Source organism: Galeopterus variegatus, unplaced genomic scaffold (assembly GCF_000696425.1).
Source record: "Galeopterus variegatus unplaced genomic scaffold, G_variegatus-3.0.2 Scaffold161, whole genome shotgun sequence".
In the NCBI taxonomy this organism is placed as follows: domain Eukaryota; kingdom Metazoa; phylum Chordata; class Mammalia; order Dermoptera; family Cynocephalidae; genus Galeopterus; species Galeopterus variegatus.
In genome coordinates this window covers 291,091-303,185 of record NW_007726272.1, presented here as the reverse complement: position 1 = coordinate 303,185, position 12,095 = coordinate 291,091, and the positions used below count along the sequence as shown (strand labels likewise).

At 47.6% G+C, this 12,095-nt stretch overlaps 1 protein-coding gene across 1 annotated transcript in view; it reads right to left on the bottom strand.

Moving 5' to 3' along the window:
• The window catches only part of LOC103609474, a 119,609-nt gene that overhangs the window by 63,696 nt on the left and 43,818 nt on the right, over nucleotides 1-12,095 (bottom strand). Inside the window, exons 19-25 of the mRNA XM_008593793.1 lie at nucleotides 11,038-11,197; nucleotides 10,709-10,788; nucleotides 7,175-7,361; nucleotides 6,215-6,370; nucleotides 5,694-5,827; nucleotides 3,459-3,617; nucleotides 1,434-1,614 (exon numbers count right to left, since the gene is read on the bottom strand). Of these exons, the coding sequence (XP_008592015.1) occupies nucleotides 1,434-1,614; nucleotides 3,459-3,617; nucleotides 5,694-5,827; nucleotides 6,215-6,370; nucleotides 7,175-7,361; nucleotides 10,709-10,788; nucleotides 11,038-11,197 (1,057 nt within the window). The remainder of the gene's footprint in view (nucleotides 1-1,433; nucleotides 1,615-3,458; nucleotides 3,618-5,693; nucleotides 5,828-6,214; nucleotides 6,371-7,174; nucleotides 7,362-10,708; nucleotides 10,789-11,037; nucleotides 11,198-12,095) is intronic.

Below are 12,095 nucleotides of genomic sequence, written 5' to 3'. Positions count from 1 at the left end.
AAAACAGAGGCTGTGACCCAGAAGGGAAGTGAGAGGAATGCCCAGGATGATGGCAAAGGGAGGCCCCAGGACCACAGCCATGGAACTAATCTGCACTGGAGCAGAGAGACACAGGCTACAGGAACAGGGTCTCCAAGAAAAATATCATAACTAGTGGAAGCTGATCAACAAATCTGAAGTGTTTGACAAAAAACAGAGGCTGTGACCCAGAAGGGAAGTGAGAGGAATGCCCAGGATGATGGCAAAGGGAAGCCCCAGGACCACAGCCATGGAACTAATCTGCACTGGAGCAGAGAGACACAGGCTATAGGAACAGGGTCTCCAAGAAAAATATCATAACTAATGGAAGCTGATCAACAATCTGAAGTGTTTGACGATCTGAAGAAGAGTTTGGCAGTGTTGGAATAATTAGTAGGAGAAAAATAGAAAACTAATCAAATAGGAGGAAAAAAGGCAATGACAACTCCAGGAAAAACAAAAAGTTATAATCATAGCACACCACATGTCTCAGCTAGGAAGGACATTTACAGAGTCACGATTATGCAAATATTGAACGTTAACAAAATGTAACTTTTTTTTTGGCAGCTGCCCAGTACAGGGATCTGAACCCGTGAGCTTGGTGTTACCAGCACACCTCTCTTCCAAGTGCACTAACCAGTCAGCCCCAACAAAATGGAACTCGTTTTAAGGGGATGGAGAGAAATAGATATTTGAAAAGGGCTAATGTAAAAGTTAAATTCTCATCTTCTCTAATAATAAATCTATGGAAAATGCCTAAAACAGAAAAATCAAGAAATAACAGCATGTTACATTATTTTAAAAGATGGAGGGTATAACAGAAGAAACAGCTAAAAGAATTTACAGTGGTTTCTTTTAAGCAAGATGTGGGGGTAAAAAGATGGGAGGAGGAGAATTAATATTTTTATAAATTTTCACTTTTTAAAAATGTATTTCAAGTACATACACGAGCAGAGAGTATAATATAATGTGCTCCCACGTAACACTAACCCAGCTTCCACAATGACCAACTCATTGTCAGATTCACTTTTTAAACTATGCATCACTTCAATAAAAATAAAAATTAATTGAAAAAATTAATTCAAGGATAAATCTGCTTTTTTAGAGTAAGAGAAAGTGTTTTCCAGAGAGCAAGAATAGCAAGTGCAAAGGCCCTGAGGTATGTTTGAGGAACAGAAAAGAGGCCAGTAGGGCTGAAGGATAATGGGCAATGCGGAGACTGGGGTGGGATAAGATTGGAGAAGAAGGCAGAGGCCTTCCTACAAGTGTCATGGGACACATTAAAGGTTTGAGTCTTGAGTTAGCCCAGCAAACAAAAGGAAAGGGTGTTCCAGGTAGTGGGCATGGCTCGAGCAAAGGCCTGGAGGCCAGAAATCTGAGCCTGTAGCCCAGGAGGCTTCATAGCAGACACTCACCTTCCCACTTCCACAGGGTGGCCCGGGAGGTGTCCTTCCACCACAAGCCAGCCACGAAGGGCAGACGCTCATTGAGCTGCACCTTCAGGTGTGTGCTGCTCTCCACATGGGGCTGGCAGAGGCTCAAATGGTACAGCTGTGTGCGGCAATCCACCTTCCTCTCAGGCACCTGCAGCACAAACTGGAGAATGCCCACCCCCAACGTGCCAATTGATCACACCACTCCTGGCCTAGAACATACCACTGACTCTCCAGCCAGGGGTCAGCCTGAGCTCCCTGGCTGTCAGGACGTGCCCCAGCTCACCATCCCAGTGCAGCTCCTGCCATCCCACCTCTCACCCTGTATGGTCTAATTATACAGGTGAGAAAGTTAAAAAAAAAAAAAATATATATATATATATATATATATATTTGAGTGAGTTCTGCCTTTTTTATTCATTGAGAAAATGTGTTCTATAAAATCATTACCAGAAACTTTGTTGTTTGAAGTTATACCAGTGAGAATAAAACATCCTACTCTCACCTGGAGGATCTAAGTCACCTGGACACAGAAAAGCTGCCTGGATTTCCTGCCCAGCTGCAGAGCACCTGATAAGGGCTTTCTGAACACAACAGCCCTTATCAACCTTAACTTTGCAGTTTCTGGGACATCAGGACCCTAGCGCCACTTTGCAGAACAGGCTAATGTGGGACCCTTTGCTCACAGCCCTGCTTTGCTCTGAATCCATCAAAGCACTACTTCATTTAAATTTTACCAAAACTCCACTGTTCTCCCAAATCCTAGGGCAATTCCATCCTTCCCGTTGTTTGGCAAGATGCTTCATAGTTCTTCTGGTGTGTGATCTCCCCCATTGCAGCAAGTGATTAAACCTGATTTTGTTGGATTACAGGTTGTCCCTGGCAGTTTCAAGACAGCCCCCTGCCACGCACACTGTACAGTTTCCCACCACCCTGCCTGTTCATGCCATTCGCCCTGACTTAAACACTCCCTTCACCTTTCCTGAATCCACCCTCCTGTGCACTGATGGTGGGAATGTAAAACAGTGCAGCTACTATGGAAAACAGCATGAAGGTTCCTCAAAAAGTTAAAAACATAATAACCATATGACCCAGCAATTGCACTTCTTAGTATATGCCCAAAGGAATTAAAAGCAAAGGCCCAAACAGATGTTGTACACCCATGTTCGTAGCACCATTATACACAATACTCAAAAGTTGAAAGCAACCCATGTGTCCATCGATGGATGAACGGATAAACAAAATGTGGTATATGCAGACAGTGGAATATTATTCAGCCCTAAAAAGGAAGAAAATTCTGATGCATGCTACAACATGGATAACCTTGAGGACATTATGCTAAGTGAAATAAGCCAGACACAAAAGAACGAATACCGTGTGATTCCACTTACATGTGGTACCGAGAATAGTCTAAATCATAAAACAGAAAGTAGAATGGTGGTTGCCACAGGCTCGGGGGAGAGGGTAAAGGGGTTTTAGTGTTTGCTGGGTACAGAGTTTCAGTTTGGAAGATGAAAAGGTTCTGGAGATGGATGGTGCTGACAGATGCATAAGAATGTGAATGTACCCAATGCCACTGAATTACACACTTAAAAATGGTTAACATGATAAATTTTAAGTCACACATATTATACTACAATTAAAATTTAAAATAAAAATAAATTTTAAATTTAAAAATAAACACGCAAAGTTAAGTGTGTGTTTTATAAGAGCACACTTGTCACCTGTCCAGCTGAGCACTCGGTCCTTCTTGACTTACCAAAAAGAACCCTCCAGCAAACCTAAAAGTGAACCCATTTCCAAAATGCATTTTAATAGTTGGATATCTGAGTTTCCCAATCACTCCAGCAAATGTTTGATGCCCCAGGGGCACAGGGACTGGAGATGCAGAAAGTAATGTCACCAAGCCTAAGTTTTAGAAGCCTGCGTCCTTGCGACCAAGGCCCAAAGGGACATGTGGAGAGGGGGACTTGAGGGACACGGCTCTGTGATGGTGGCTGGGCTCACCTCCATGAAGTAATTGCTCAGGGCTGGCGCCGAGTCGTTCCTGAAGGTCAGGCTGACGCGGAGGCGCCTCCTGTTGCTACTCTGGTCCCAGTGCTTCCCGTAGCTCACCTCCAGCTGCGAGTGCAGGTGGCCTGAGCCCACCTCGTGCCGGAGCTGGAGCTGGGGACATGCAGCAGCAGTGAGATCCCCGACCAGGCCTCTTCCTGGGCCTCTTCCCACCACACCCTGGGGATACAGGCTTGCTTTTCTGGGGAGACAGTTCTGCAGGAGGCACAGGATCTTGGGGGTCATGATTTTGATTTTGTGCATTAGAATACAGTAGTCCCTCCTTATCCATGGGGAATATATCCCAAGACCCCCAGTGGATAACTGAAACTGCAAATAGTACCAAACCGTAGATACACTATGTTTTTTTCTATACATACATACCTATGATAAAGTTTAATTTATTAATCAGGAATAAGAGATTAACAACAATAAGTAATTATAGAGGGACGACAGGTTAGCTCAGTTGGTTAGTGTGGTATTGCAACACCAAGGTCAAGGATTCAGATCCCCACCCCGACCAGCCGCCAAAAAAAAAAAAAAGTAATTATAAAACAGAACAATTATAACAATATACTGTAATAAAAGTTATGTGAGTGCGGTCTCTCTCTCAAAATATCTTGTATTGTATCATTCTTCTTGTGAGTGACATGATAAATGCCACATGATGGGAGGTGAGTGATGTAGCTATTGACCTTGACTGCAAGCACTGTGATACTGCAACAGTCCATGTGATAACTGAGTCGGCTACTAAGTGACTAACGGGCGGGGAGCGTCTACAGCGCGGATACGCTGGACAAAGGGATGAGTCATGTCCTGGTTGGAATGGTGTGAGATTTCATCACACTACCCAGGACAGCGAGCAATTTTAAATGGATGAATTGTTCATTGCTGGAATCTTTCCATTTAATATTTTCAGGCCGCAGTTGACAGCGAGTAACTGAAACCCTGGAATGGAAAACTGCAGATAAAGGGAAACTACCATATGATTCATCTTGATGACTGAGTTTAAATGAATCTGGGCCCAAGGTGAGAGTCTCACTTGCCTCACCCTAGTCAAGGCCCTGATAAAAAGCTGCAAGAGCCAGCAGCCAGCCGGGCACCCTGGGGAAATGAGCCTAATCTGTTTCACAGAAACCCCAAACCACCACTTTCCAGTCTTCTGCAGCAGCCCCTGACCCCGACTCACTGGACAGAACTTACAAGGATCGGGGTTTCTTTTGGGGGCTGGCCGATCCGCGGATCCAAACTCTTGACCTTGGTGTTATCGACACTACACTCTAACCAAGTGAGCTAACCGGCCAGCCTATGGATCAGGATTTCAACCTGCACATTCCTGGGATTCTGCTGCCTTCTCACAGGCTCACTCATTTATTCATTCATTGAACACATTTTCCCTGAGTACCAGTCAGGGACCAGGTGCAGGCTAAGCACCAGGTACCAGGGATGAACGAGGCAGAAGAAACAGGCCCCACCCTCATGGGGGGCAACAGGCCAGTGGGAGAGGCCAACTTTAAACAAGTAAATTGTTTAAATTTACTTTTACAGAATGCCCTTCCAGCCATTCTGACAGCCTGATGGGTCCTTAACTGCTCCATTGTCCTTCCTGCCCCAGGACCTTTGCACTTGCTGTCCCCTCTGCCTGGAGCATGCTTCCGTGGGAACAGAACTGTCTCATACATATTCTCATTTTGAAGCAGGGGAGGGCTGGTCAGTATAGGGATCAAACCTTGGACCTTTGTGTTATCAGCACCATGCTCTAACCACTTAGATAACCAGCCAGCCTCATATTTTCCTTCCCAGAGGCCTTCCCCATTGCCCCACCCAAATTAGACTCCCCTCTGCTCAGACCAGCCTCTGCTCTGTTTACCCCCTACGGCAATCAAGTTTCCCTTGATTTTTTTTTACTCTCACTTTCTGCCCCTGCCCAGCAATGAGATGACAGGGACCAGGTGCTGCCTTGGCCACAGCTCTCCCCCCAGGGCTGGGCATATAGTAGGTATTTAACAAAGATCAACTGAATGAATAGACAGGAGACTGAGGCTGAAGTTCCAACCCCAGATCCATTCTCATCTAACTGCATGACTGGGAGCAAATCCATCTCTTCGAGGATGAGTTCAGGGTACTCAAATCAACACTTCCCTGACCCTGGCACTCTCTCCAGACCCCCCACCCGGCCTGGGCACCCACCTTGTGGCTCAGCGCTGGGATCTGCGTGCAGTGGAACTCGTGGCCCAGCTCCAGCCTGTAGGCAGCCTCTGAGCTGTTCTCCGTCTGCAGCTTCTGGCTGGTGCTACACTCGTGCGCCCGCTCTGTCTCCTGACCTGCACAGGGCCACCCAAAGACCCCTGCCCTTCCTCTGCCAGACGGCCCTCCACCAGGGCTCCAAGGAGAAAAGGGTCTAGCCCAGCCTGCCCTCAGCCAAGCCCCCCAGCTCTGCCCCACTTAATGTCACTCCGTTGAAGCCTGTCAATGGGAAAGTTTCAAGAGATGGAGACTGTCCCCCAATGCACACTTTTTTTTTTAATGGGCAGGTGGTTGGTCCCATTCAGAGCCAAAGGAATGACTAATTGGCCAAAGAGCAGTGTGGTAAGCCCAAAAAACCCATGGTGACGGCAACACCTTAGCCTACAGAGCCACAGCCCCAGGAGACGGTGCAGGTCCCATCCCCTCTCCCCATCCTTGTCCCAGCTAAGCCTACAGCATCATACCCAGGAGGCCATACTTGATCCTTAGGGAGCTGGTCCAGAGGCGAACCCGCTGCTGCAGCAGGCCCAGGACATGCAGCCCCACCAGTCCTGGCACCAAGAGCTCGCCGGCCAGGGCCACCACCCGCAGCCTGTCCTCCGCCTTCTTCTCCAGCAGCACTGTGGGGGGAGTGGGTGGCAGGCATGTGTGGCCAGCCCCCCAGACTGACACCCCCCAGCCCCAGGTAAGAAGGGGGCCTGGGGATGTGGGACTCCTCAAAGAGCCAACACCTAGGTCACCCACAATGTTATCTGCACTGTCGGTGGCAACCCCAAAAGTCACTTTTTCGTGGGTCCCAGCCAGAAGTGTTTAAATAAAGTGGAATGAAACAAAATCAAATGGGACAGAAGAGAAAGAACAGCGTATCACGGACCGACAGGTAAATTTCACTTTCTGAAAGTTTTGTTTCTGCAACACTGGCATTCAGCCAGACACACTGGTAGACCAGGGCCAGTTGTTAAAATTCCCAAAACCCCCATGCCAGGTGGTCAACAGCCACCGCTCCAAGCGTCCCCCCAGCCCTGGCTCCTGACCTTCCCATGGAAGCTTCTGGAACTCCTATGAGGAGCACAGCCGGGGCCCAGAGGCTGCTCCCACCGCTCAGGGCCCAGGCCAGGCTGTGTGTTCAATATTTTAAACAGTGCTATGTACATTTTAGGATAAAATGCTAAATGTGTTTCTTACTGTGGGTCAGAATCAAAACAGTCCAAAAGCTGCTGTTTTAAGGTTCATGGGGGGCAGTTGGCGGAGTGGAAGGCAGTCTGGGGGTTCACACAGGAGCTGTGAATAGATCTGGAGCCTGGATTTTTCCTGGGATGGGATGTTAATATTAAGGGGGGTTGGGGTGGTGGGGATTACAAAAGGGGCAACTTAGCTTGCCTGGCCACACGAGAGGGGTCAGGGAGAAGGGTCCCACCTCCTACCTGTCACATGGGCCTGGTCATTCAGCAGGTAGCTCAGTGAGGCCGAGAACGCCAACTTCCTGCCCGCCTGCCACGTGAGGTTCCCGGCAAGGACCACAGGGCTGCCTGCTGTCACCAGTTTCACTTCCAGCTGGGCCTCGAACTGCTGTGCCTTGCCACCTGCTGCTAGCCGCAGGTCACTCCGGCCCTGCAAAGGCCCTAGCATCATCCTGGGGGACAGATTTGTCTCCTAAAAGCCCTACCCTGACCACATGAACTGGGACTGGACAGAAGGCAGGAGTCAGAGCTTAGTTAATGGCCTTCGGTACTGATCCTGCTTGCTAGTGAGAGACTCACGCACTATTTCCAGAACTCCAAGATGTTTGCTAAATGCACAAGTGCTAATTGCCTTCACCTCCTTTTGGACCTTTCTGCTGCTCCCCAGAGAGCTGTCTGCAGCCTAGAAGCATTTACTTGCCTTTGGAGAACTTCTGGTTCCACCTGTCCCAGACCCGTGACAATAACAGTAACAGCCAGAGCTCTGGAACTTTCTGGAACCTGTTCCAGCAGACCTGAGGTTCCTTCTTCAGTCCTCTTGGTAACCCCATATGAGATGAGGAAACTGAGGCAGATGAGTTCATGTATGCAAACCAGCAGACCTGGGCTTAACTCAGCTCAAAGTTTATGGGATTTGAGAATGATGTGGGGGAAAATTCCATTTCAGCTCCCCCCCGCCAGGCCTGCAGTGATGGGGCATCCAGAGGTTCCTGGTTACCTGGGGAGCCCTGGTTTACACCTGGTGACCTGACACAGTTATAACTGCTAGGTGTCCTGGTTTGGATGAGAATTTCTAAGATCACCCTATTCTTAGGCTGCACCTTAAAAAAACCGGCCACCGCCAAACAGTCTCTGATACAGACCAGATAAAGCCATTGGCAGGACACACCATTCAGTGAGAGGAGCAGGGTGCAGAGTGGAGGGCCTGCATCTGTTTTTCTTTATTCTTAAAAATTATTTAAAATTTTCTTTTACTTTGTTTTTTGGTGGCTGGTCGGTATGGGGATCTGAACGCTGGACCTTGGTGTTATCAGCACCACGCTCTAACTGATTGAGCTAACTGGCCAGCCCTCCTGTACCTGTTTTGTAAAGAGTAAGGGAAAGTGTGTGTCTGTATGCTCACGTACGCACTCACGCACACACACCTACTCACATATATGCCCACACGTGCACACAGACTAGTGCAGGGCCACAAGGAAACTGGGTATGTTGGTTGCCTTTGACAAGGGGGACTGGGAGACAAGGAATGGTAATGAAACCCATATTTTCCATTGTCTTTGTTTATTTGTTCAATGACTACTTGTCAAGTATTTACAATGTGCTAGATACTGGGGATACACCTCAATGAAAAAGACACACACACCAAATTCTGTCTTCGTGGAGCTTATGTTCTCATGGGAAAGAGACAATAAATAAATAAGCAAATTGTCCAGTGCATTAGGTGGGTATGAATGCCATAGGAGAAGGGAGTCTTTGAGCTGGGTACAGGGGTCTGGAGTCTAGAGGAGTCTGGGTACAGGAGTCTGGAGTCTTTGAGCTGGGTACAGGAGTCTGGAGTCCCTAACATTGGTCTTCTTCCCACCCAGACTGACAGTAGTGCTGCAAGTGGAGAGTGTTTACACAGCAAAAAAATTCAGCCCTGACTTCAGATACACAACTCTGGACCTCACTGAGAAGTCACTGGAAACTCAGGCAGAATCACAAGATTCACTGCCAGAGGTGCCCAAAGGTTGTGCTTGTCAGGAGCACATCAAAAACTGCCCTTTTTACCCTTTTTGAAGTCACACACCTGCTTGAGAATCAGATGGGAGTTTTAAACCCTGTCCCTAGGAGAGTGGGCAGACATGAACCTTCACACAATCGAAGGGGCTTCAAGAGCCCACCACGTTCCATCCATGTAACCTGGTTAAGAACCCTTGAAAAGCACCTAATAAGATAAATATGCACACACTGTTTGGCCCAGGAATTCCACTGTTAAGAATTTACTCTGCAGAACTGGCTGGTTAGCTCACTCAGTAGAGCATCAAGGGTTTGGATCCACCAGCCGGCCGCCAAAAAAAAAAAAAAAAAATTTACTCTGCAGACAGAAAGTTGTACGTGGCAGCACATTTTTAAGGGCAGAAACCTGGTAAAACTCAAGAGCCCTTCACTACAGAACAACCTCACTAAATTCTATTCCATGAACTATTAAGCCATTCTGACTACACAGAAGACATTTTTATGTTTAAAAAGGTGGTGGGGTGAGAGATATTACCGATCCTATTTGCTGATTGTATGCATCTATTATCTCTGAAAGGAATCACAAAAAACTAACAGTGGTTGGCTTTGGGAAGGGGTGGGAGAGTTTTTAACTCTACACTAGCACCGATCAGAGCTTTCTGCAATGAGGGAAATGTCCCATAGCCACATGTGTCTATAAAGCACTTGAAATGTGGCTAATACAACTGAGCACTGGAATCTTTAATTTTCTTTAACTTTAATTAACAAATTTAAATAACCATGTGTGCTAGTGGCTACTTAGTTCTGTATCCTTTCATATCTCTTGAACTTTGAATCATTAAATGCATTACCTTTTTTAAAAAATTAAATAAAATTTAAATTGTACCAGCACATGCTGATATAAAAAGACTGCCAAGAAACATTTTTGATGCAAACAAAGAATAGGGTGTGATCTTTTCAGGTTAGAAAAGAATAAAAACCAAAAACCCAAGACTAAAAAGTTTTGCGAATCTATAATGTTATGGGTTGAACAGAGTGCCCCCTGAAGAAAATGTTGAAATCCTAACCCCCAGTACCTGTGAATGCGACCTCATTTGGAAACAGGGTCTTTGCATATGATCAAATTCAGATGAGGTCATCAGGGCAAGTCCTAATCCAATATGATTAGTGTCCTTATACAGAGAGGAAACGTGGACGCAGACAGAGGGAAGACGACGTAAAAACACAGGGAGAAGACCAGCTACAAGCCGAGAAATGCCTGCGGCCACTAAAAACTGGAAAAGAAACCTGAAATAGACCCTCCCTCACAGCCGTAGGAAGAACCAACCCTGCCAACACCTTGACTTTGGACTTCCAGCCTCCAGAACTGTGAGAGAATAAATTTCTGGTGTTTAAGCCACCCAATTCGGAGTCCTTTAGTATAACTGTCCTGGGAAACGAATGCAGATGCCTTGTGCATCAAAATTTCTGCAAGAAATCTGGGGACTGGCATGCTTTAAGTTGCTATATTATGCTTTACTCTGAATTTCTGTGTTATTAATATTATCAATTTTTAACGTCAACACTGGTGGGATTTGAGCCCATTCTTTTTTTTTTTTCTTCTTTATACTGCTCTGGGTAGCAAGAACTAACAAATGTTATCTGCTAGGTAGAAGAGAAAGAACAGATAAAACTCCAAAGGAATTGGCAATTGCTAAGCCAGGACTCTGGGACTGGAGTGGGAAATGCCCAGGCAGGTGGCAGGTGCTGGCACAGGTGGGCCGAGAAAGTGGAGCCTACCTTGATGTAGTAGACATCCCTGTCGTCCAGTATCAGCTCTAAGTGACCCGAATGGGTCCTCCCGAGAGCCTCAATCTTTCCTGGGGGACAAAATAAGAGTTTAGAGACCAGGGTTGGACATCCTGATCTGCCCCGGTGTCTGCTGGGGAGCCTCCTGCTGGTTTTCTTATCTCTGAGCCTGTGGTTCCTGGCCCATAAAATGGGGCTGGACTTAGTGCTGACCTCAGAAGGTCCCTGAGGAATTCACAGAATACCATGCTACAGGTGGCTGGCCCTGGGTCTGGCATGTGGCAAGGGGCATGGTGAGCAGGAAGGGGCATTGTCATTACCGTCCAGCTCGACTTTCTTCTTGGGATGGAGAAGCCTGAGCCGGAACTTCCTCTGGGGCACGCTGTAGCTGATGTCCACCCCGATGTCCCTTGGCACTTCCGACCCGGGTGTGCCCATGAACAGGTGGGCCATGGCTGCCTCTGGGAACCAGCTGTCCTTCTGGAAACAGCAGAGTCCTCGAGATTGAGAAAGCACCCTTACTGGTCCTGAGGTTCCCTCTCTTCCCAAGAGAAGACCCCCAACCTTCAAAACTTGGAACTCTCATCCTCATCCTTGACATTGCAAGAGAAGAACCCAATCACGGATCTTTTGGGCTCTAAAATAGTATCCTGGGGAAGAGCAAAGCTCTGTGCAAGAGCCCAGGACCAGCTATAGGGTCTCAATTTACTCAGCAAATGGCCAGGGAGAAGCACGGTACCCTGCGTAGTCCCTGCGCGTCCCTTTAACCATCTCCATGTGTCCATGTCCCTGCTTTTGCAAGCTTTGCTCTTTGTGGCTGGCATCTGAGTCCCCCAGAACATCTCCTTCCAGCACTGGAGTCAAAAATCCCAGCTGCGCAGCTTGAAGGGGACAAACTCTGAGATGCACCTTATGCTCCAGGGCCCCCCACGGGATCAGGCTAAGGCTGTGACTTCAGCTGACATCCCTCCTTTCCTGTCCTAACTTCTCCATTCTCTTACTGGTCCTCCTGGAGCATTTCTTAATAAATCACTTTTACCCCAATCCTAGGCTCAAGTCTGCTCCTGGGAAAATGCAGTCTCAGACACAAGCCCCCTTCTATGACTCTGAGTCAGCATATGTGTCCTCGCCACCAGGAAAGAGTCACTGCTGTGTATGAAGGACAGCGTCTAGCACAGGGAGGATGGCTGAGCGTAGATACACAGTCCCTGCCCTCGTAGAGCCTACATCCCAGTGGGGAGGCACATGCCCACCAGACACGAGAACAGGTAAGACGGCGGCTGATAAGTGGTGCTGTGCTTACAAAGTCAGCAGATAAAGGGGTCTACCAGGCGTCACTGTTCTAGACAGGGTAGTCAGGGAAAGTCACCTCTGGTGG